This window comes from Panicum virgatum, chromosome 6K (genome assembly GCF_016808335.1).
Source record: "Panicum virgatum strain AP13 chromosome 6K, P.virgatum_v5, whole genome shotgun sequence".
In the NCBI taxonomy this organism is placed as follows: domain Eukaryota; kingdom Viridiplantae; phylum Streptophyta; class Magnoliopsida; order Poales; family Poaceae; genus Panicum; species Panicum virgatum.
In genome coordinates this window covers 5,836,966-5,861,142 of record NC_053141.1, presented here as the reverse complement: position 1 = coordinate 5,861,142, position 24,177 = coordinate 5,836,966, and the positions used below count along the sequence as shown (strand labels likewise).

Here is a 24,177-nt window from a genome sequence, read left to right as displayed (position 1 = left end):
ATGATGCACAACAAATTACATATTATATAACTTCAAATTCCAATTACAGCAATAAAGTTGAACATATATTTGGGGCACATATTACAACAAATATTCGTACGCCAAGACGAAATCAGTTTACGACATATTAGTTCTTAATATTACATAATTTAACATCGAACATGATTGAATAGCGAATGACACAAATGACAATCGTACTCGATCAAATAAGGCCATCGTTGTTAGGACGGCGGCCACGACGACCCGTTGCCTGCGGTGCCGGATTTGGAGCAGCTTCAGATGGGCCCGCTCCATCTGTGCGGCCACCATAACTCAATGCCGTACAATACTTGTACGTATGACCCGTCTCATGGCACTTCGAGCAGAGGCGGACATCTCGACCAGCCTCCGAGGCTCCGAGCGATCCATGTTATTTCTAATGCGTTTCTTCTTGCGTCGGCCCACCTCTTGAAATATTTCTGGATCTGGATCTGGAATGTAAGTTGCATTGTGTCCAGGATCAGTTATGAAGTCTCCAAGGATGCGAAACCCATATATCTCGTGCCTCCAAGTCATCCAAATAGTTTCCTTCATGAAGTAATTTGAGACATACATACGAGCCTGTAGTCCACCAGCTTCAAAACAGGCAGCAATGACATGTGTGCACGGCAGGTGCAGCAGCTTTGGCTTATGACATGAGCAAATACAAGCATCAGGACGGAGAACACACTCCTGCACATGCTTCTCACGCCGGCCCCCCATTCGGCCTTTGTCCCTACACATCACCTCGTACCGACGTTCCATAGAGCCAACTGGAGTCACCCGATGTAAACGGGCCTTTTTGAAAGCTTCCTCCATATGCTCCGTAACCTTGTATCCATAAACTTTGCGATTATCGAGCATATCTTTCTGTGCCACAGCGTAACGGTCCCTGAAGTACTCGCAAGTGCGATACAAGAAGAACTCCACGATCCCAACAAGTGGCAATGATCTTACACCACGAAGCACCCAATTGTATACCTCGGCTAGGTTCGTAGTCATTAAACCGTACCTAGCACCTCCTTCATCAAACAGTAAAGCCCATTTCTCTTTTGGTTCGTGCTCAATCCACTCAGAGAATGTCTTAATTGCCTTTCTCCTTTTGCGCCTGACATTCGGACCGTCCAAGCCCACATCTTCAAGCGAGACCTGGTCGTCGTCCTCTGTATTGACAGATCTCATCGCTAGCTCCGCCGTTTGCTTTTTTGTTAGCTCATCCAATTTTTTCCATAGGAAGTTGAATTTCCTTTCCTGATTCTGGCTGCATAACCGCTTGAATAGCTTCATAAGGATTTTGTTCTTGAACTGGGTATGAAAGTTTGCCCCCATATGCCTCATGCACCACCTACTCTTTAGGTCCGGCCAAAGTGCAGTCCTACTACGCTCAGTAGAACCATTCTGTATGTCATCAATTGCTTGTAATATACCCTTGTGCCGATCATGAATCAAACACATGTTCTCTACATCTTTAACAATCATCTGCTTCACCCTCTGCAAAAACCAATACCAAGTATCCCCTGATTCTTTCTCCACAAAGGCAATTGCCAAAGGCAACAATTGTCTGTTACCATCAGCTGCAACAGCTGTGAGGATTGTGCCTTTATACCTTCCTGTCAAAAATGTCCCATCTATACAAATGACTGGCCGGCAGTGCGGAAACGCCTCAATGCAAGCGCCCAAGGCCAAGAACGACCGTTGGAGTACCTGCTTTCCAGGCTTCTGGGCACATGGATACGTTTTCAAGTCGTAGTAGCTACCAGGATTTCTAAGACATATAGTGTGCAGCAATGTCGGTATATTGTGATACGAAGCTTCATACGTCCCCCACCTCATCTGCAGCGCTTTCTGTTTCGCTCTGTAAGCTTTGTTGTAGCTAATTTTATATTTAAACTCCTCCTCAACAGCACAAATGATTGACTTAGGTTCATAACTAGGATTGTCCACGATCAAAGGGTACATGTAGTTAGCTATGAAACCTGCACTGAGGTTGCGGTGCTGTGGTTCTAATTGCTCAAGCAGGCATGTGTGCTCCACAATTTTTTTAACCTCCCAGAAATCCTGCCACTTGCCCATAGAAGCATACACCCTGAAAGGACATTCGCTTCTCACACAACGCACGTCATATGTTCTCGGACTGCTCTTGAGAACTTTGAACTGTCTTTGCAAAGAGAGAGTCGACCAACGTTTTATAGCTTCCTTCATGTTGTCACTGTTACCATACATCGAACCGATGCATACCTCATTTTGCCTGTACTCCCAAGACAACGCTTCACCTTCATTTACACTTAATTTTGAAAATTCATAACCGGACCAATTGTGTGGGACATGATAATCTTTGTCGTCATCATCATCATCATCCGAGGAGTCATCATTCATTGCATTGTGCTGTTCTTCACTCTCCCTCTGAAACTCTTCAACTATCTCTGGAATGTTTTCCCCTTCATCAGCCTGACCAGTTGCTTGACGAGGTTCGTGTGCAGCATGTGTATCATCTTCTAAAATCTCAAGTTCACCATCTTCTTCATGAGATTCATGCATCGTCTCAGTTTCTTCGGAAACTATATCTCCCTGGCCTTCATGATCCCCGCCCGCTTGAGTTCTAAAACTAATCTTCTCGAATGCTTGAACAAACAACACAAGCGGTAAGCCTCGGCTACTACTTATATTGACATAGTTCCTCCAGTTTTGCGTCCCTTCAAGCGGCAATAGCTCCCAAAATACTGGTTCCCTTCGACTAACCACTGCCATGACTGAGATCTCATGTTCATCTCGACTAAGGCCGAAAGCTTTAAATACCCAATTGGATACTGAAATCCAAGTCCTCTCTCTAGCTCGGGGTATTTTTTTTTCTGATCGAGCTAAACTCTGACAAATCTACCCCTTCAGGACCATATCTAACTTCTCCAGACCCATAGAACACTTGAAAATACAAATCATCTGACATGCCTGTCAATATTTACGACAATAATTACTCATCCTTAGAATTTAATCAACGCTAACAAATAATTCTGCTATTCTTGCATATATCTTAATTATTTCTTTACAATTTTTAGTACTGACAACAATTTCTATTTTTCTGTAATATAATATTAATTAATATTATTTTTTATGCGACAAATATGTCTGTTTGAATTCATTAATATTTTCAATTCTATTCGTATGTAAACTAATATTTTTAATTACATGTTCTACGATTTTATATCGTAATAATTCCTACATATAAACTAATATTTCTACATATAAAAAATTAATTTCTACACATCAAACTATACTCAAATAATTACACGCTAAAAACTATATTCAAAAACACTAATATTACTAATTCTAATCTAAAAACTATTATTAATAAAATTAAAAATGTACCTGGAGCGGGCGGCGGCGTCGCGGGCGGAGCGCTGCGGGCGCCGGCGCGCGTGCGGGAGCCGCGCGGGGGGCGGGCGGGCGGCGGCGCGGCTGGAGCGGGCGGTGGCGTCGCGGGCGGAGCGCTGCGGCGGCGCGGGCGGGCGGCGTGGCGGGCGGAGCGGGCGGGCGGAGAGCGCGGGCGACGGCGTTGGGGGAGCGGGGCGCGCGTGGTATATGGGGGGGGACCTTACCGCCGGTTCAACCGGCGGTAGGTGCTTACCGCCGGATGATCCGGCGGTAGGTTCCACCTACCGCCGGTTGAACCGGCGGTAAGGCTCGGCCCACCACGGCCCAGCGCGGTTCCACCCTACTGCCGGTTCATCCGGCGGTAACAACCTTCCGCCGGATGAACCGGCGGCTGGGTGATATTTTTGAAAAAAAAACAAGACATATATTTTTGATAAATAAAAAAAAATAAAAATAAAAATAAAAAAAATTCGTGCCATTCGATTCTCTTTCACAATTCTCTCATTTTCTTTTGCAGATCCAACGGTGAGAAAGCGGGTCATGCACCGAGACAGCGGTGTCGAGCTTCATGCAAAAGGAGCTGCGTATGTCTATGATCCATTGTTCCAACATTTTTTCATCAAATTTTGTTTCACCATTTTTCTTTAAAAAGTCTTGGTGGATTTTTTTATTCCAACATTTTAATCCCGGATTTTTTATTTTCTATTTCGAACTTATGCTACAATTTCTTTTCATAATATTTGTTCATAAGTTATCTTCATATGATTTCTTTATATTTCCTTTTTTCCACAACTTATGCTCATGACTTTTGTTCTTGTATTATAAAATTTGTTCATATATATTTCTGTTCATAATTTATGCACATAATTTGTTCCTATATTGTTTCTGCTCATACTTTCATACTAATTGATTCAAACTTTTGTTCATAAATTTGGGATATAAATTGGTGTTGTCTAATTATGCGGGGACTAAATTGACGTGTATAACTTTTTTCTTATAAATTTTATGTTGCATTAAAGTTTGTGTTGTAAAATTTCAAAAAACAGGTTACCACGAAATGATTAAAGAGAATGAAATGGGTAAAGAAACTAAGTGATGATCCATGAATAAAAAAAGGAACGAATGGAAATAAAGTCTGCAGTAGCCTTCCGTGGTGAAAAAGACTTCACCGACAACATGTTCGGAATCGATTGCTGTCCACCGTCCTAGCACGCGCTCGCGAATTAGTAGACTCCCATGCAGGGGCGAATCCAACATGGAGGCACGGGGGTTCGAGCCCCCCTATTTTCATTTTCTAGATCCGCCCTACCCGCATGAGCGTGTCGGTAAGGAAGTTGAAGCTCTGCCATGCCATGCTCCCATCGCTGCCACTCATTATGAGGTTGCCGTTATCGACAAACCGCGCGGTACCGCTGTAGCCAGTCACATCCTTCAATTCGTTGGCGCCGCCGAAGACCAAATGGTGTCATTCTGGACATCGAGCACGATGAGGCAGCCGACAGACCTCAGTCGGAGAATGCACGGAGAGTTGAGGAGCACGCTTCGGCGATTGGCCACTCACAACAATCTTCGGCCCCGGTATGTTGTGGTACAAGTGTGCCACATGGTGAGGTACGTGCCGGAGCGGCCATCGGCACCATCACTTGGGTTGAAGAACCGAGCTCGAACACCCCACCCGCCGAGACTATTGTCTCCTTGCCACGATTTAGGTATCTTGATTGATGGCACCGTCGGATGCGGGGGGGGGGGGGGGGGGGGGGGGGGGGGGGGGGCATTGTCGTCACAATAACAATGAGGAGGAAGAGGGAGTGTGCAGTGGATATCATGATCGCTCTCTTGCGGGACTCGAGCTAGCAGTTAGGTGGAGAACATATTCAAACAGTGGAGGATCCAAGAGTTCTTGGATCTGCTCCTGGTTGTTTTTGGTAAATAGACAAGAATTGCAAATTTGTGAGGCTCCAAATTTTCATAGAAATGCTTCCTGTCAACGAGTTTAAAGAGAGCGCAATTCCTCAAACTCGGACATTCCAACCACATAGCTTGGGAAGTCACTAAACCCTAACAGTCCTTCAGATGCCGTATATTATCACAAACCCTAAACCCTAACTGTTCCGAAGCATAAGAAAAAAAACACTTTATGGATAATTTTTTTTCTTCTATTGTATAGATGTATGTTATTTGTATTATGTTTTTTTATGTGTTATTCTATCGTTGGACAAATATATAAGTTATATAAAAAACAATAGCTTTATCCTCAAACATACTACATCTTTCTTCTTTTTCTATACCACAACAAAAACCCTAGTCGTCCATGTCTTATGGACGACAAGCATTTTGGTTTCAACTAAACAAGAATGAGCTAGATCCTCAACTTTTGTGAAACAGTATAACATAATATAAATTATAGATGCCACAAGTTGCAATTCGTTTGAAAAAAAAACTTCTAGTAACGATTTTGATGAATTGTTACTGATTTCAATTTCTATATGTGAAAATGCACACATTGTCTTTTTAGTTAATATCTCATTGACAACGACCGTTCTTTCCTTCAGATGTAAATTCATCGACCGGCGTCAATGTAGTCGTGGCATGTATGCCATTTTGTTTTTTAGACCACCAGCATGTAGCCATGTACTGCCCCCTCCATTTCCTTTTATAGGCTGCGTGTGTTCATGAATTCGATTAGCCATTTTATTGCGCCATTGATTTGGGAGCTATTTTTTTAATTACACGGTACAATTCATACACTCACAAATTAATAGTTAAAATACTAACCATAAAAACTTCGTAAAATTAATATTTGAGAGCAATTGATCAGTGGCGGAACCAAAATTTTAATCTTGGGTAGTCCAAACAAGTACATGTGTTAATATTTCCTATATTTTACATAAAAGTTTGTTAAATTATTAATAAGTACTAAAGGAAATCACAAAATTTAGGGTAGTCCTAGGACTACCGTGCTACCCTGCTGGGTCCGCCACTGCAATTGATGATGTGTATTTTGAAACAACTTAATAGTTAAAGTACTCACAAAGACTTCCTGAAATCTTATAGTGTGTTATGTAATTAGAGGTGGAGGACCTGGTTCTCATCTCGCCGCCGGTGCTTGCGCTCGTGCAGGCTGCTGCGTCGGAATGAAACACATCAAACAAGCCCATGCAAGCATGAGAACAGAGAGGGAACCAAACCCTAGAAATGGATCATTTTATAGTGCTTATTTTATTTTGGGGTCTAGCGTGGCCGACTATTTATTTGTCATGGGACTGGAAAACTGCTGGATTATATTATACCTGTGGCCCAACTTTGCCCAGCCGCTCCGCTCGTCGGCCATTGGCACCAACCGGTAGGCCGCACCAGACCCCTCGTCTACTGCATGTGTTGTCTTCACCGGAAAACACAACTCGCTTTTTCTTTTTAATTATACAGTATAACTCAGATATTCACAAACGCAGCACAAATGGATGTCAGATCCTCACACTAAGGTCTACCGGGACCGTCCCTGCCGAATTGATTTTCCTACTGGCAGCCCAACTAAACATATTAGCCACAACAATTTTCTTATTGCAAATCCAAAATTTCCCTAGACTCAACTTTCTTCAATAATAATACCACAAACCTCCGAAATTGCTTGCTAAGCCACTACACGATTAAAAGCAAGTTTCAAGCAAAACAAACAGGAATAGTCCTCAAGGGTTTTCCACGAATAATTGGCTAGTGAGCCTGATGGTTGCCAAGCCTTGATCTAAGGCGAGACGCGAATTGAATCCATGCCAAAGATGATCATCGATCCATGATATTGCTTAGGTTAAAGAGATACTCAAGAAGGGAGCTAAGAGGAAAACCAAAGGAAATTCAGGAAGTTACGATATTGGGGGTCTACATTGTACTGTAGTGATTATTTCTGAGTCTATATGGTTTCAGATGAAAAATAAGTTGTACAATTTTCAATAAAAAATATGTAAATTATGTGGTGATAAATTCAACTTTTTGCTGTACACGGATTTACTTCGAAGGGTATTTACAGTTGAAATTCAATCTTTTTCCTAGATCTGATTTGCCGTTGCTGAAAATAATAGTGACGCAAGGAAACAAGATGCAATCAGTAAACAAAGAAACTAACACAGGAATGACAGTGAGTTCTGCCAGTGGCACAACCGTTAGGACGCAAGTAGCTTATTAAGAAGGCAAAGGGCAATTCATCACATAGGAAATAAAAGAAATTTATTTGCTAAAGTATGTCAGGTTCATGTAAGTTTACTGGCTCTTTTTCTCTACAGAAGGTTCTTTTCCCATCCTGGCTGCAATCGGCAAAAGCATTACACGGGCAGGCTGAATTTTGCCATAGCCGAGCAAGCAGATCTCTTCCATGATGAAATGAAGGCCGGGTAGCCTACTCAACAAGAACAACAACAGATCCATGTTTAACACAAGGAACCAAAGAATGGAGACCAATATTCTTATTTGCATGGGGACTATACTATACTAACAGACTGGCCATGCCTCCATCGTCATCCATATCTGCTGCCATTCAGTTCAGGATGGCAATGCCGCCTTCCCCAATATTCCTCGTGCAGTGCTCCCCTTTTCTTGTTTAACAAGAGGAGCTCCAGCGAAGATGGCGGTGCTCCGTCGTTTCTAAATGGCGTTGCCGGATGGGTGCTGGCTGCTTGATCCTTTGCTACTGCAAGAACAGGGTGCTCATGTCTCAGAAAACTCCCCGAATATGTCGAGGCACCCGTCCCAGCGTCCCTTCTCTCTTGTTTCCCAGTATCCGCCTTTGTAGCGGTACGTCCCATCGTCAGTGTCCTGCTCGAACCACCGGGGCTTCCAGCCATTGTCTTGAAGTTTCGTGGACTGTAACGAGACAGACTAAGATGAAACAGCATATAGGACAAGTGATTTATGCAATTTGACAGAGTTCTGTGGAATTTACTAAGCATGACCCTATTGTGCCAAATTTTACAAAGAGGAGACATGGACAATACCATTCTTTGACGCCGTTCCAACCTCAACTTCTCGGCGTTCGCCTTTTCATATTCTCCGTTCTCTAGGTGGCGCTGATCTGGTCTCAACCGTGAATCTGTAGGTGGAAGTTTTTCCTATATCCGGGGAATGGCCAAGCAATTAGGACAAAACTCTTGATTATGGTACACTTGCATGACAATCACATTTACACCCATACCTGCAGCCCTGGGGTTAACTCATTCAATGTGATAGCGAATGAAGACAGATTGTACCGCGTTGGATTAGGAGCAGGTTTGTTCTTTTCCCACAATAGCGAGGCACCTTTCAGTTGATCAGCACTTCTCACCTTGAAACTATCAGAATTACTATAATACATGCTTTCATCCCACTTCCCTATTAAAAATGAAGCTTTGTTCCCATCATTATCCTCTACAAAACCTTGTACCTGTGGATACAGTGCATGCAAAAGATAAATACAAATGCAGATATGAAGACATAAACATAATGCTAAAAGCACTTGTGAACCAAAAATTAAAACAATGAATAGCTGCTTATAATACCATTTGAACTAAGTTCGAACTCGGATGTCAGATGTTAAAGAGGAGGATATGTCTCCGTAACCTAACTACCTAAATACATATGGAAATTTGTAAATTGCTACTTCGGTATAATAACCAAACCCCAGAAAGTATATGATCAAAATAAGAGCAACCCACTTCCCCCAAATGTAATCAAAAGTCAAATGGATGCCAACTGTAACAACTCATATTGAGACCTCAGACCAGTAATTCGAATTCTTGCAATGAAACAGTGTTTTCTACAATGGCACTAGCGATTCTTTTCCACCATACTCCTAGTAAAAAACACAAGTGTGTCTTTCCCTCAGTTCATGTTATGGCTTGTGGAGATTGGCACGAGTAGCAGATTGATAATGCCCTAGCTCGCCCTCGCTTGAGGCTCTGAGCACAAGGATTAACTTTTCTGCATAACCTTTTGGAGCCGCAGCTCTTACAATATATATAGTCTCTAGAGTATCCAAGACTTCCTAAATTACAGCCAAATAAAAAGGAAACTAAATCAAAACTAACTATGCCGCAGCTGGAGAGACACCTTCCTTCTTCTTGCGCTGGTACTTCTTGCCAAAGAAGGTGTCCACAACACTTCCCCCCTCCTGACCGAAAAGCTCGTGCTCGAGCTTGAAAGAAGGATACTTCTCCTTGAACTCCAGCAAGGGCTCCCACGTTGCTTCTGCAGGGCTGCGTCCCTCCCACTGGACCAGCAAATCCCATGAATTGCGAGCTGGTTTGACTCGAATTACCTTGGCTGGGACTGGTAACACTCGACCATTAGCAATGGGAGGAAGAGTGGCGATTGAGGAAGGAGGATCACCATGGTACCTCTTCAAGAACACCACGTGGAAAACATCATGAATGCGCGCCTTAGGAGGAAGACGCAGTCGGTATGCCACAGAACCAATCCTCTCCAACACCTGAAATGGGCCGTAGAATCGTGGTTCCAGCTTTCCTTTAGAACCGTTCGTGATCCCTGCCGCGGAACGCTGATGTAGACGGAGCCATACCCAATCATCAACCTCAAAAATGACTTCTCGATGCGATTTGTCATGGGAAGACTTCATGTAATCCTGCGCCTGAAGGAGGCGCTCCTTGATCTCGGACAGGAAGACATCATGATGCTGAAGCTGCTTGTCCACCGCAAGCACACGGGCCAAGCCTGGCTGATACGATGCTAAGGCCGGAGGTGCACGTCCATACACAACTTGGAATGGCGTCGTGCGCAGCGCGGACTGGTAGGATGTGTTGAAGCAGAATTCCGCCCATGGTAGCCAACGAAGCCAGCTGCGCGGCCGGTCACCAGCGAGGCAGCGCAGATACCGAGCACCCGATTGGCCACCTCTGATTGGCCATCAGTTTGGGGTCTGAAAGCCGAACTCAGGCGGAGTTTGACACCGGCCAACTTGAAGAGCTCCGTCCAGAGGCCACTGGTGAACACAAGGTCTCTATCACTGACAATGGACGTCGGAAAACCATGGAGCTTGACGATGTTGTCGAAGAAAGCTTGAGCCACCGTGAGGGCAGTGTAGGGATGCCCAAGAGGGACAAAGTGAACCATCTTGGAGAAACGGTCGACGACTGTCAGCACCACTGATTTGCCTCCAACTTTGGGAAACCCTTCCACAAAATCCATGGCTATATCACTCCACACCATGGACGGAACGTCGAGTGGTTGCAGCAAGCCCCCGGGATGCAGGTGCTCGGTCTTATTGCGTTGACAGACCAAACACCCACGGATGAACTCACGGACGTGCTTGGAAGCCCGAGGGTTGTAGAACGATGAGCGCAGACGGACAAGGGACTTCTGGACGCCCTCGTGTCCAACGCCATGCGCGTGTTCCAGTAACTGTGGCCAGAACGTGGAGGAATCCGGAACAAAAATTTTTCCTTGATGAAGCACAAAATCGTCAACCACAGACCACTCCTTGCCTGCAGTACCGGCCATGATCTCTTGGCGTTTGGACACCACCTCCGGAAGGGAAAGAGACTCCTGCCTGAAGTCGTCGAACAGCTCAAACTCCGGCCTAGAAATTGCACAAGTCGACGTGCACGGCCCTTGCTCATCACGCCGTGACAGGGCGTCGGCCGCTGCATTCAATTTGCCCGGCTTGTACTCCACCTGAAAGCTATAGCCAAACAACTTGCTTACCCATGTGTGCTGCGGGATGGTGGCAAGCCGTTGGTCCAAGAGGTGCTTGAGACTGCAGTGGTCCGTCCGGACGATGAATTCCCGCGTCCAGAGGTATGGCCTCCAATGGCGAACGGCCTGCACGAGGCCGATGAGTTCACGCTCGTACGCAGCTAGCTTGGCGTGCTGAGGTGCGACCGAACGACTGAAGAAAGCGATCGGTCCGGTTCCCTGATGAAGCACCGCGCCAAAGCCCGTGCCGGAGGCGTCGCAGTCGACGATGAACGGCTCGTCGAAGTCCGGCAGCTGAAGAACCGGCGCCGTGGTGAGCGCATGTTTCAGCGCGTCGAAAGCCTCCGTCGCCGCCGTGGACCACAGGAACGCCTCCCGTTTCAGGAGGGCTGTGAGCGGCGCCGCGATGACGCCGTAGTTGTGGATGAAGCGACGATAGTATCCCGTGAGCCCGAGAAAGCCACATAGCGCCTTGACGGAGCGAGGGAGAGGCCACGCTTGAACTACACTGACCTTGTCAGTGTCCATCGCCACCACGCCGTCGGAGATGACATGACCCAAGTAGTGGATCCGCTGCTCCCCAAAAGAGCACTTGGAGCGCTTGAGGACGAGGCCATGCTCACGCAGAGCAAGGAAAACCGCACGGATGTGCTGCAAATGCTCCGACCATGTCCTGCTGAAGATGAGAATATCGTCAAAGAAAACAAGTACGCACCGCCGGAGGAATGGCTGCAGCACCGCGTTCATCAACGCTTGGAAGGTGGACGGCGCATTGGTGAGGCCGAACGGCATCACGAGGAACTCGAAGTGCCCGTGATGCGTCCGGAACGCCGTCTTGGCGATGTCGTCGGGGTGCATGCGGACCTGATGATACCCACTGCGCAGGTCCAACTTGGTGAAAAATACTGCACCCTTGAGCTCGTCAAGCAATTCTTCAACAATGGGAATGGGAAACTTGTCACGCACTGTCTTGCAGTTCAAAGCACGATAGTCCACACAGAACCGCCACGAGCCATCTCTTTTGCGCACCAGTAGCACCGGCGATGAGAAAGCCGATGTACTCTGACGGATGATGCCTTGCGCCAACATTGCTTGGCATTGAGCTTCAATTTCATCTTTGAGCAGCTGAGCGTAACGGTATGGACGCACGGCAATTGGCGGTGTCCCCGGAAGCAGGTGAATCTTGTGGTCGAACGTGCGCTGCGGCGGAAGTCCCTTGGGTTCAGCAAACAAATCCGCAAACTCGTCCAGGAGGGCAGTCAGAAAGTCGACCGTCGCAGTTGCTGTCACCCATGGGTTGATCTGGGTGCAGTTGCCGCTCCACTGGACACGGTGATCATGGCGCCAAAATAGCATGGTGAGATTGGTGAAATCCCAGAGAATAGGGCCAAGAGTGCGAAGCCAATCGCAGCCAAGGACGATCCCAAAGCCGCCCAGTGGAATAACATAGAGGTCGACTGTGAACTCCTCCTTGCCGATGACGAGGTGCACCGCCTTGCACAGTCCAGCCGAGGCCACGCGATCGCCATTAGCCACGCCCACGGAGAGACCGGGACGAGGAACTGGTCTTTGACCGAGGCGTTGCGCCAGAGCTTCGTCGATGAACGAGTGGGTGGAACCGGAGTCGACCAGGGCCGTGGCGGGCGTGTCGCAGACGCGAGCGGTCAGGTGCAATGTCGCGCTCGTCTGAATACCGGTGATGGCCGCCAATGAAATCTTCAAGTCCTCGTCTGACTCGCTGCCGTCCTGCGAGTCCTCGTCGGCAGACATCTCCAGGAGGTAGATGCCCTTGCCGGTACAGTGTTTGAGATGGTCACGGGAGAACTTCTCAGGGCAGTTGAAACAAAGGCCATCGAGACGGCGTTGAGCCATCTCTTCTGGGGACAGACGCTTGAATCGCCCGTCGGCAGGGACCGCCGGTTTGGACGGGGCGCCGGGCAGTGCTGATGTCGAGCCCGGCGTGTTAGTCGGCGGCGGCGTCCTGGAGGACGATGTCGAGGAACGCTGAGGAAGACGTGCCGGGAGGCGACCAGTAGCAGCGGGTGCCTCCGTGGACGCGGACTGTCGGCGTTCAAACGCGCGCGCCAAGGCCATGGCCTCCTCCAGTGTCGTTGGCTTCGCGAGCTCGACGTCCGTGCTCAATGGTTGTTGGAGCCCGGCCGAGAAAATCGCGATCTGTTGCGATTCGGTGATGCCTTCGCAACGCGCCAGCAGGACCAGGAACTTGTCTTGGTACTCGTCGACGGTCGTGGTGCGACGCAGATGCGTGAGTTCGCCCAGTGGATTGCTGCGGAGCGGAGGACCGAAGCGGCGATTGATGCCGTCGACGAACTGCGTCCACGTCGGGATGCCCTGGTTTTGCTCAAGGCGGTAGTACCATTGGCTCGCAGCGTCCTGGAGGTAGAACGCCGCAGTCGAGACCTTGAGATGGTCCAGCGTGCCGTAGGCGCGGAAGAATTGCTCCCCTTTGTGGAGCCATGTAATAGGGTCGTCGGAGCCGTTGAACTTGGGGAAGCGCAGCTTGTGGGTCGGCGCCAGCGAGGGTCCAGATGCCGAGGATGCGTCGGTGTCGAAGCGGCCTTGCCGATCCAAAACCTGAGTCTGGACGTTCTTGATGGACGTCGAGAGGAGACGGAGCTCCTAACGAAAGTCCGCCATGTCGGTGTCCAGCTTCCGGCCGTTGTCGCCGACGAGTTTGACGAGCTTGTCAACCACCTCGTCGAGGATCGCCTTGGTGATGGGGGTGTCGTTGTCGTCGTCTGCAGCCATGGCGGGGTTGCGATGAGGGTTAGCGGCGCGCAGGGGAAGGTGGGGTTGTGGTGGGCGGCGGAGTGCAGATCAGGCCAAGGAGGATCCCTAGTCTGATACCAGAGTTGTTATGGCTTGTGGAGATTGGCACGAGTAGCAGATTGATAATGCCCTAGCTCGCCCTCGCTTGAGGCTCTGAGCACAAGGATTAACTTTTCTGCATAACCTTTTGGAGCCGCAGCTCTTACAATATATATAGAGTCTCTAGAGTATCCAAGACTTCCTAAATTACAGACAAATAAAAAGGAAACTAAATCAAAACTAACTATGCCGCAGCTGGAGAGACACCTTCCTTCTTCTTGCGCTGGTACTTCTTGCCAAAGAAGGTGTCCACAACAGTTCATCTGACAGATGTGAACGTAATCATGCAAACTCTTTGTATTCAAATGCCAACAGTACAAAAGAAGGTAATGAGTGAACCACAGATTGGTCATAAGGCAATGTGCTGAAGAGGAAAACATGTGGGCTCAACATCCCAGTTAACAGCAGTAATATTTGAGTTAACACTTACTAGGCGAGGATTCCGGTCAAGAAGTGATGGCTCTTTGAACTTAAGTTTACATGAATACTGACGATTCCCTTTTATGTGCATGGTTCCATGGTGGCTGCAGTACAACTTCCCAAGGATGAGGTTATGAATAGTCGTTGTAACCTGAAAAGGCATTATTGTGTAAAAACATAATTTAGTTATGAGAAAACATAGAGTATCAATCAGAGATGAAGATTTCACCATCTCTAGTTGTGCTACACACCTTATTCCATTGGAAGATTTCACCATCGTCAAATTCCACAGTCAAAATGCCAACTGGCTCAACTTGAATTGACTGCCCCCAAAATTTGGATTTGAGATTGCTGTCGCCCCAGAATTTCCAACCCTTGCCTTCACAGTGGCAGGCAATCAGCATTGGATGATGACTAACCTATTGGTGGAAATGTTGAACAGCAACATGATGAAATTAAAAGCCTCCGATGCAAAGTAGCTGATCAGTACAAGGTAAAGAAAGGGGCGCAGCTTTATCAGAAATTACATGACATTGCATAGCTTTATCAAGTTTGCATTATATGAACATAAAGGAAAAAGGAAACTTTACTTTCTTTGTAAATCTATAGAGTTTCTCACTATTCCTTCCCCCAGGGACCCAAACACGATCTCTTGAATAAGAACAACAAAGAGTCCTCAACTAACCTTTTCTGCGAAAAAACGAACTCCTCTATCAGGGTAATCAGCTTCATAGGTCTCTCCTAACAATGGATTGAATGGTTTGCAAGGTCTTGCAACAGATGAAGCATAACCAGAGACTGCGAAAGCAGCCACTTTGAGAATTCTCATGAGACTGTTTCCCTAGATTTTATATATATAAGATAAAAAAGAGCAAAAATCCTTGTAAGATATAGTAACATGCACAATATTAGAAACATGCTATACATTGATACACAAAATTGCAGCATTTCTCAAACTCAAGTGATACTAATACATCATATCTGAACAAAACTAACATGTCAAACTATAATACTGTGATAACACCTATCACTTTTGTAAGATCAATAAACTTCCAAGCTTAGTAGTAGAGTATACTGCATCAACAAGTACCAGGCATCATAATTTTTATGGGTTCTGGCAGATATTATGCATCTAGTTTTAGCATGCCTCAATCACATTTGCAGATTGGGTGTGTTGATTCGAATAGTGATATGGTAAAGGGATTGATGCCACCATTTCATTGATCTCTGAACTCCCATCAAAAGCAAGCAGATGAATGTCCTAGACATGCAATATCAAAGACACGAAAGTGATCTTACCATTTTTCCATATTGATAGGCCTGATCCAAGAGGTATGAATATTCCAAATCTTCAAAGCACTTTTGAAGGGATGAGAGAGGTTCATTGAAGTAAACCGGAAGGCAAACTCGTGTCAAGTCCTTTCCAACACTATCTTTAATAATGGACCAGAGACTGATCCCTTTCTCCTTCTCTGTAGGCTCTGGTAGTCTAGTCCTTCGTCTGATTTGTGGTAACCTGTCACTAGAATCTTGTGTTTGGGTATCCACAACTTCCTGACCACTTAGCATGGTTGAAGACCTGTTGTTTGATTCTATGAAGTAGTCCACAGAATCAAAGAATGGAGTTTCTTCTTCACAGGTCAATTCACCTCCATCGTTCTTTTCAAACTCATCAGATTCTGTTGTGCTATATTCTGGGAAAGAACAACCATTGTACCATTAACAAAATGCTGGTTCTTAGGAAATAATGGTGCTCAGGCTACTTGAAACACAAACATGAAAAGATTGAAATACAGACACAAGAAACAGATAAGTAGATCATGCAACTACAGCAGGAAATAACCCAGTGTGTGTCAAAATCGTACCGCTGAAATTTCCATGCCGAGAACTAGAAAAGTCATTTCTTGTCAATTCCCCCTGTGTTATACTTTCATCTTTGCCTTCCTGCACAAATATGTGTGTAATACACTATGTAAAATTCCTGCAGGAAAAAGAGGAGAGTAACCATTCAAGGAGTAACCTTTGCAAATTTGTGTAACTATTTCAACACGAGATCTACTGATTAGCAAGAATTTAAGAACCCACAAGTTTACCAAGAACTATATTTCTTACTTTCAGCCATTGAGGTGGTTCCTGCTACTTGTCACTTTTGTGCAAAGTCTTGAACACATACAAAGAACGTATGCAGCTGCTCTTACCTCGAAATTGTGCCTGCAGGACCCAAACAAGCTTAAGTAATCCTCGTAACGCCGCTTGAGTTGCTTCCGGTAGCTTGAGAATTCAGAAAGTACAATCTGTTCACAGTCCTGAATAAGATTCTCGTTCAGACCCTCCTGATGCATTCGATCTCGAAGCCTTGTAGTTGAAATCGAAACATCGCACTGCACGAAAGTTACTCTTCCGCTGAGTGACCTGAGAGAGTACACACTCCTTGCCAAGATCAAGGCCTCAATCCAGACAACACGGTCATCTTTTGAATCTGTCTTCAAGTGAAGCGTCTTTGTGGGGGAAAATATGTAGAATCTCCTATCGTCAGACTTACTCTCCCGAAATGCTGACACCTAGAAACATAGTAACTCATCAGCTGCCCTATACTTTCCATGAAAATGTCTAGAACTTTAAATGTACCACACTATCCATCAGCCATATGAAAAGCATACACAGTCATATACACAGATTAACATCCAATATATTTGTACACAGCACCTGAAACTTCTATTAAGAAGTAAGACCCCCAAAAAAGGGAGGAAAAGATGAAAACGGATTTAAGAACCCAGTATGGTATTCCCCAAAAAATCCATCCAATGAGTACCCTTCTCCCTTCAATTTCAACCAAAGGGTCAGGGGAAAGGGCAACAAGAATGAAATCGAAAGTGGAGCCAATCTACAATCTACCTCAAGAAAACAACCTATGCAGTTGAAGATCCAAAGGCCGCACTCAATCTGACATAGACCACAGGCTCCACCCCCCCCCCCCCCCCCAAATTTTATTCCCTCTCCTAGGCTCCCTTGCTCTATGTGGCCACTTGGATCGACTGTACAGGCTTTAATTCTTGGGACCCATGGGTAAAGACCATGAAAAGACCCAGTGATAGTACTAACACTGGGAGTTCAACAGCTAGTAAAAGCATCGTGGAAAAGCAACCCCTGGAGCAGTACAAATCAATAATGCAAATTCCAAAAGTATCCTCAGAGCATATCCAACCCTCTAATCACATTAAATAATTCAAATTATCACATAGCATCCGTCATGTACTCATCCATATGGATGAATCCTATCATACCGCATGTTTTGGGTTTAAAAAAAGTGCACAGTAATAAGACTGCGACTAACTGATAAACTTGGTTGTCCTATCGATCTTGATCAATAGAATGGCAACAGAGCCCTCATCCTTTTCGGAAACGACAACAAGGCTTGAAATTTAGACAAAATTCTGCGAAACGGTCAGAGCTTTACGTGCAAAGATGTGCCTGACCACGTGACAGAGAAAGGTACGGCCCTTTTTGGAAATACTAGTATCAGGAGGGAGGGGGGGGGGGGGGGGATGGGAGGAGAGGCGCCATTTGTTCCCTATAGCTAAACTACTAGGTTCTGCTAAGTTTAGACAAGAACGGTCTTAAGACCACTAATCAGGTGGTTAATCAGTTGGTTAATTAATCATGCCTGTTAATGGTAGCACCATTGGAACGGATTAGAGGAAACGATGACCTAAGCAACAAAATGGACAGGATTGAATGATTTGTCACGGCAATGCACAGACAAGGAGAAGGATGGAATGAATGCGAGTATCCTGGCAAAAGGAAAATAGAAAAGAGAGGTCACGTCACTTCGATCCAGCAATGTGACGATGTCTCCCACCTACCATTCCATCGTCATGAGGCAGAACTCGACACGAGAATCTACCTTGCACCCCCCGCAAAAAGAACCCAGAAGCGATTAAAAAAGATTTATTTGGCTGCCACAATATTCAACACTTGATCCGGTGGGGTAATAATGCGTTCCAGCGAACAGCAGCGCTGGCTGGATTGGATTGTTAATGGAGGCAACGAAACGAATTCCCCACGAACACAGATTCAGAAATCACAGTACGAGAAGAAGAGGAAGAAAAAAAAACAGAAATTCAACGGGAGTGATCGCGGTGAAAGGTTAAAGTTAGACTTGAATTGCATCCACCGAACGAGCACTTGCAAATGTGGGGATAAAATTGTTGAGAAAAGAGAGGGCGAAATCGAGAGATCGGAATCTGCCCCACCGGATCACACGAACCGCACGAGAGGGGGCCGGCGAGGGCGAGCACGGACCTTGAGGCTTACGACGCCGGTGGGCTTCTCAGTGTGGCGCGCGCCGCCGACCCTGGAGCCGATCAGCCTGACCTCGCCGTCCTCCTCCGCGGCGCCGGCCCCCGCGCCGGCCCGAATCTTGGAGTAGGATAGGACGCCGTCGCGGAGCGAGAACCAGCGCTCCCGCCACCCGCGGCCGTAGTTGGTCCACTTGTGCAGCACCCCCTCCACCGCCACCGCCGCTCCCGAGGCCGCCGCGGCGGCGGCGGTGGGGTCCGGCGCCAGCGGCAGCGTCGGCGTGGCGTCCCCCGGCAGCGGCGGCGCGGCGGAGAGGCAGCACAGCGCGCTGTGGTGGTGGTGGTGGAGTCCGTACCCACGGCCGCTCCCGCCGCGGCCGCTCATGCTCTGCGTCATCCCGCTCCGACGAACGGCGGCGGCGGCTGCGACGGCGGCTGCGACGGCGAGGCGACGGCGAGCGGGGGAGGGAGGGGACGCGGGGAAGTGGGGGAGAGACGCGAGTTTCGCTCGCCGCGCCACGCTTTATTTTTAGCAGCGGTTGGCCGCTATTTATGTGTGGGGCCCACTTCCTCTCGGTGCTCTCCTCCCCTGGTTACAAACAAACCGGGCTTTATGCGAACTCATCATAGATCAGTTCATTAGGTCCGCTGTGGTGGAACTTATTCATCCGGGTTCAAGTTTTCGATTTAGCACGGGTGCTCGCACTTTTTTAAATTTATTCCAAGATTTTTCGGCGTTATGCGTTAAGTGGTAAGCGACGTTCCCGTCGACAATGAGGCACTAATGATGACTTCGGGAATCTCCAGATATGCCGGTCCAGTTCTTCGGATGTGCTCATAGAGGTAGGGTTTGCGTATATGTGTTCATAGGGTGAGTATGCGTGCGTGTTGTGAGCGTCTGCGTTGTACTGTACTAAAAACAAACCGGGCTTTATTTGAGGTCTTGGGGGGGGGGGTTCTGGTTCTTTGTTTTTGCCTGGCCTCTGTCTAGAAAACTACAACAACCACCACATTCGCTCTTTAATCCACTAACTAATCCGGTCTCTCCTGTGGCTGATAAAAGGATTAGTTTGTCATATCATCTTAATTTTCTTTACAACAAAAATTAGAAATTGTCTATACAACACCTTGGTATACTCACTAGATGATGCAAAGTAGGAACCTATGTTGTTGCACATGGTGGAATCCCTCTATAAAAAGGAATTTCTTTTTATTCAATGCAATACCCCATAGCTATTTACAAGTTTTGTGGCTGCGAACCGAGTTATTTCTAATATTATTGATGGGGTTTTTTGGAAAAAAAAAGAGTTTAAATGTCTATTGGAGGTTTAGTGTAGTTGCGTGTACGTATAAATTGCTTATTGCTGGCTTGTTTTTTTTTTATCTTGCATTGCTTTTGCTATCTGACGTGAATGGCTGGAACTTTAGGTGAACTTTCTGAAGATAGGTTCACATAGCATCACAAACTTCACAATTTCACACTAAAAGTGTGTTCCTTTATTAGCTAGTGACACCCAGGAGCTGTACCCGTTCTTAAAAAGCAGAAACTGATTTAAGCATGCCTGGCAGCGCTCCTGCCGTAATTTTCAAAAAAAAATTTAAGCATGGCCCTTTTATTTCCAGCGATGGGGACAAAAATGTTATATGTTCTAACTTGTATCTTAAGATATCTCTATGTATTATCTAGTGTTTGTAATTTAGTGCTCATACAAGATAGAGATAGGTGTTAAAAAACTATTTTGGACAATTTTGGATTTATCCTAACTTTATTTGTGGAAATATTGGTTCCTGAAGATCATGGTGCTATATATGGTTATCTGAACCTTTGGATACATTATTTTGCATATTTTTGGGTCATAATGGATTTTATTTTTCTTGGAAAAATTGTCTTGTATACTTATTTTTTTTCTTGTATCTGCATTTTGTAAACTTTATGTGGTGTATCTTCTTACAACTTACACTTTAGAAACAGGGTTCTTGGGGAATTACAAAAATAATGCAAAGAAGCAAAACACAAGAGGAGTAGAAATTATATGTAAAGACACGGAGCCCTGTTTACCAGATGTAGGAGCACATGATAATGTCATAGGGATCAGGAGTGGTTCACATGCTATGACTAGATTTAGTGGGCCTTAATGCATAGTTAAAGTGTACTGGCAGTGATTTTTTTTTAAAAGAGAGGGGTGTACTAGCTAGTAGACCGGTAGGTAGTAGGGAGTGGTGAGAGTAGCTTCCCACTTAACCCTCTGGTGGGATTGTTTTGTGATTGAAGGCAGTTGCTTCACTCCAGAAGTGTGCTACCTAGGACACCATTGAGTGGCTACTAGCTAAACCATGCAATATGAGCTCTAACAAAGTTGCAAGGGGATATATGGAAAATGGAGGGGAAAAATCTAAACTTGGAATTCGTCAGAGGATCGATAGTATTATAATCAGTAAAGTTAGGTACACCTTAGAAATATTATATGAAATTCAAGAAATTCTACTCAAGAAAACATCTGGCATCTCAAACAGGGTTGATGCTTCACAAATAGGGTTAACTATAGCTTAGTTTATTTTTATTGCATCCATACTAAAAATATATATCTAACTGTGTTTCCTTAGAAGCATAATATCAGCTTTTTGTAGGGCTTTAGTATAAAAATTATCATAAAACAAGGCAACAAACACCACTCAGTCTCTAATCAAAGTGTTTCCTTAGGTGTTGTCAGAAAATGAAGTCTTTGATAGTTTTGCTTAGAAGACATCTTTTCGCTTTTCTTTGGTCAAATCAAAATGTCAGGCCCACTAGCGGTGGCACGTGTGCGTGTCTGGTGTGGAATTTTTTTATATTTTAACCCTTTTAAAACTAATATTTTATAAATAACTCTTCTCAAACTAAAATTTCAATAAGTAGCCCTTTTGGTCACACCATGAAACTTGACGTGACTTGTAATTGAGTCGCGCCATTGCATGTGGCGTGACTCAACTGCCACGGTGGCGCGACCCGAGATCGATTTCCACGTGGTGCTGACGGGGCGAAATGAGCTGAGCTAGTCACGCCAAGTTGCATGGCGTGACCCAGCATTGAGTCACGCCGGAATACATGGCGTGACCCAAGGAGGCTAGCTTCTCACAGTGCGCAAAGATATAATCGTTTAGTCATATTTCATTATTAGTTTTAATTAGTAAATAGTCTCCTAAATTCTTGAAACTTGACAGGCACAATATATAAAGTGTCTGTGTTCCATTTTAACTATTTGCACTCCAATACATTATGTGGAAAATGAGAAATACAATTTCTAATTATCCTAAATTGTTAGACTTAGCATATGTGCAGAATTCACTTAACATAATTAGAAATTGGATTTTTTTATTTCCTACATAATATATTAGAGTGCAAATGCTTAAAGTGGAACACACATACTCTATATATTGTACCTATTAAGTTTCAAAAATTTAGAAGACTGTTTGCTAATTAAAACAAATGACAAAATTAACTAAATAGATTGTATTTTTGCGCACTTGCACAGTCTCCTTGGCCAGTCACGTCGGCATGCATGGCGCGACCTCCGAGTGCAAAAAATATAATCTGTTTAGCCATATTTCTTTATTTGTTTTAATTAGCAAACAATATCCTAAATTTTTAAAACTTAATAGGAATAATATATAAAGTGTTTGCGTTCCATTTTAACCATTAGCACTCTAATACATTATCACTATTAGAGAAAGAGCTATTCGTTAGTGTTACTACTGGCCGCAAATTGAGCCAGTACTAACGCGTGCAGTGTCTTGGGAACCATTTAGTACCGGCTGGTGGTTCCAACTAGTACTAAATGTTGGGGACACCACCTTTGGCCATTGACCGAAGGCCCGCGCGCTGAAGGAGCCATGCGGGGTCCACTATTCGAGCAATCAAGCGAAGCCTTGCGAAGAGTCGGAGAGGGAGCCTTGCGAAGACGCCAAGCGAAGCCATGCGGAGAGACGAAGCCCCTCGGGCGAAGACGCCTGGCGAAGAGACGAAGCCCCTTGGGCGAAGACACCCGGCAAAGCCAAGCGAAGAAACTAAAGAATTCAGCCGAAGACTCGAGAACTACAGCAGAAGGGGCGCCCCTCGAGGATAGCGAAGGCCGAGCTGACGTATGATGACGTACGAAGCCGGGCTCGGGGAACAGTAGAAGTCCAGCTGTAATCCACTACGTGATGTAAAAATACGGCCTTGTCCTTGAAATATTCCAAGAATATAGTTGTTAGGGGCATCACAGTGTAATTACGAGGATTGTTAGATGAACCGCCACCTATAAATACCCGATCCGCTGTACGTTGATGAGGGAGATTGAATAGAGAGAGAGAGAGAGAGAGAGAATTCTGCTCGATTCAGCGAAGCCTTTGCGTTTGGTCCAGAGTTGTTTGCTTCGCGCACTTCCTTACTGTGGTAGTGTTCGTCCGATCCGGAGGCACTCTCCACCAACACTAAATAGGCTACTCTGACAACGGCTAGATTCTTTTGAGGCCGTGCTGAGGATCGGATGTCTGAACCCTGGCCCGCTATACCTGGAGTATCCGGGTTTGCAACTGTCCAGTAGCAGCTTCTAAAACCAAGTGCCACATGCTGATGGCATGGATGATGCCGACAGTTGATGTTATTTTGAATGGGAGCACGAGCCAGAGTAGTAGACGAGATAGTAGACAACAACACATTGTTTCCTCATTTAATGATGGCCACATCACCTCATTTTGCTTACGTGGACTTATATAGACGTATGCTGTCTAACTATTGTACATGTCCTTAATTAGAGGTAACATGATCATTTTTCACTAGTAGTAAATTATATGAAATTTTCTAAACAAACAGTTTTTTCTGGAATGGATGGAGTATGTGTGATATGTGGCTAGTTATTTTTATATTAACAGGGGATATTCTCATCAACGTTATTATGGCAGGCAAAGACTCTGTTAATCTCATAATATGTCAGTCCAGTCGGTGGAGTTCTTGCATATGAGTACTCGCATCTAACGATGTCTCGAGGGAAAAAAATTTATATGACTGTTGTAATTGTATTGCTTACTAGTTAATTAAACTTCGGGTTCATCCGTTATTAGAATAATATAGGGTGTGTTTAGTTTCCGGGGTGTTAAGCATGCTGCCGTGACTGGCCAAGGAGGCTGCTTTTAAGTGCGCAAAAATACAATCCATTTAGTCATATTTTGTCATTTGTTTTAATTACCAAACAGTCTCCTAAATTCTTGAAACTTAACAGGTACAATATATAAAGTATTTGTATTCCATTTTAAGCATTTTCACTCCAATATATTATGTAGAAAATAAAAAATCCAAATTCTAGTTATGCTAAGTGTAATCCTGCACATATGCTAAGCCTAACCATTTAGCATAATTAGAAATTGGATTTCTCATTTCCCACATAATGTATTGGAGTGCAAATAGTTAAAATGGAACGCAGACACTTTATATATTGTGTATGTCAAGTTTCAAAATTTAGAAGACCATTTACAAATTAAAACAAAT

General features: G+C 45.3%; 1 protein-coding gene across 6 annotated transcripts; it reads right to left on the bottom strand.

The window, feature by feature from the left end:
- Nucleotides 1–7,582: 7,582 nt before the first annotated feature.
- LOC120711431 (oxysterol-binding protein-related protein 2A-like) lies at nt 7,583–19,150 on the bottom strand. Of its 6 annotated transcripts, none has more exons than XM_039996942.1 (10): nt 18,676–19,140; nt 16,572–16,934; nt 16,239–16,317; nt 15,673–16,067; nt 15,059–15,214; nt 14,625–14,792; nt 14,384–14,524; nt 8,570–8,797; nt 8,373–8,486; nt 7,583–8,241 (listed from the first exon to the last, which is right to left on the bottom strand). In XM_039996942.1, exons 1-10 carry the CDS (start codon nt 19,066–19,068, stop codon nt 8,086–8,088), a joined length of 2,193 nt encoding a protein of 730 aa, XP_039852876.1. In that variant the 5' UTR covers nt 19,069–19,140; the 3' UTR covers nt 7,583–8,085. The 6 variants fall into 6 exon arrangements, with proteins under 6 accessions (XP_039852876.1, XP_039852881.1, XP_039852880.1 ...); XM_039996947.1 differs by lacking the exon at nt 18,676–19,140 and adding an exon at nt 17,269–17,333; XM_039996946.1 differs by lacking the exon at nt 18,676–19,140 and adding an exon at nt 17,283–17,317.
- Nucleotides 19,151–24,177: the final 5,027 nt, after the last annotated feature.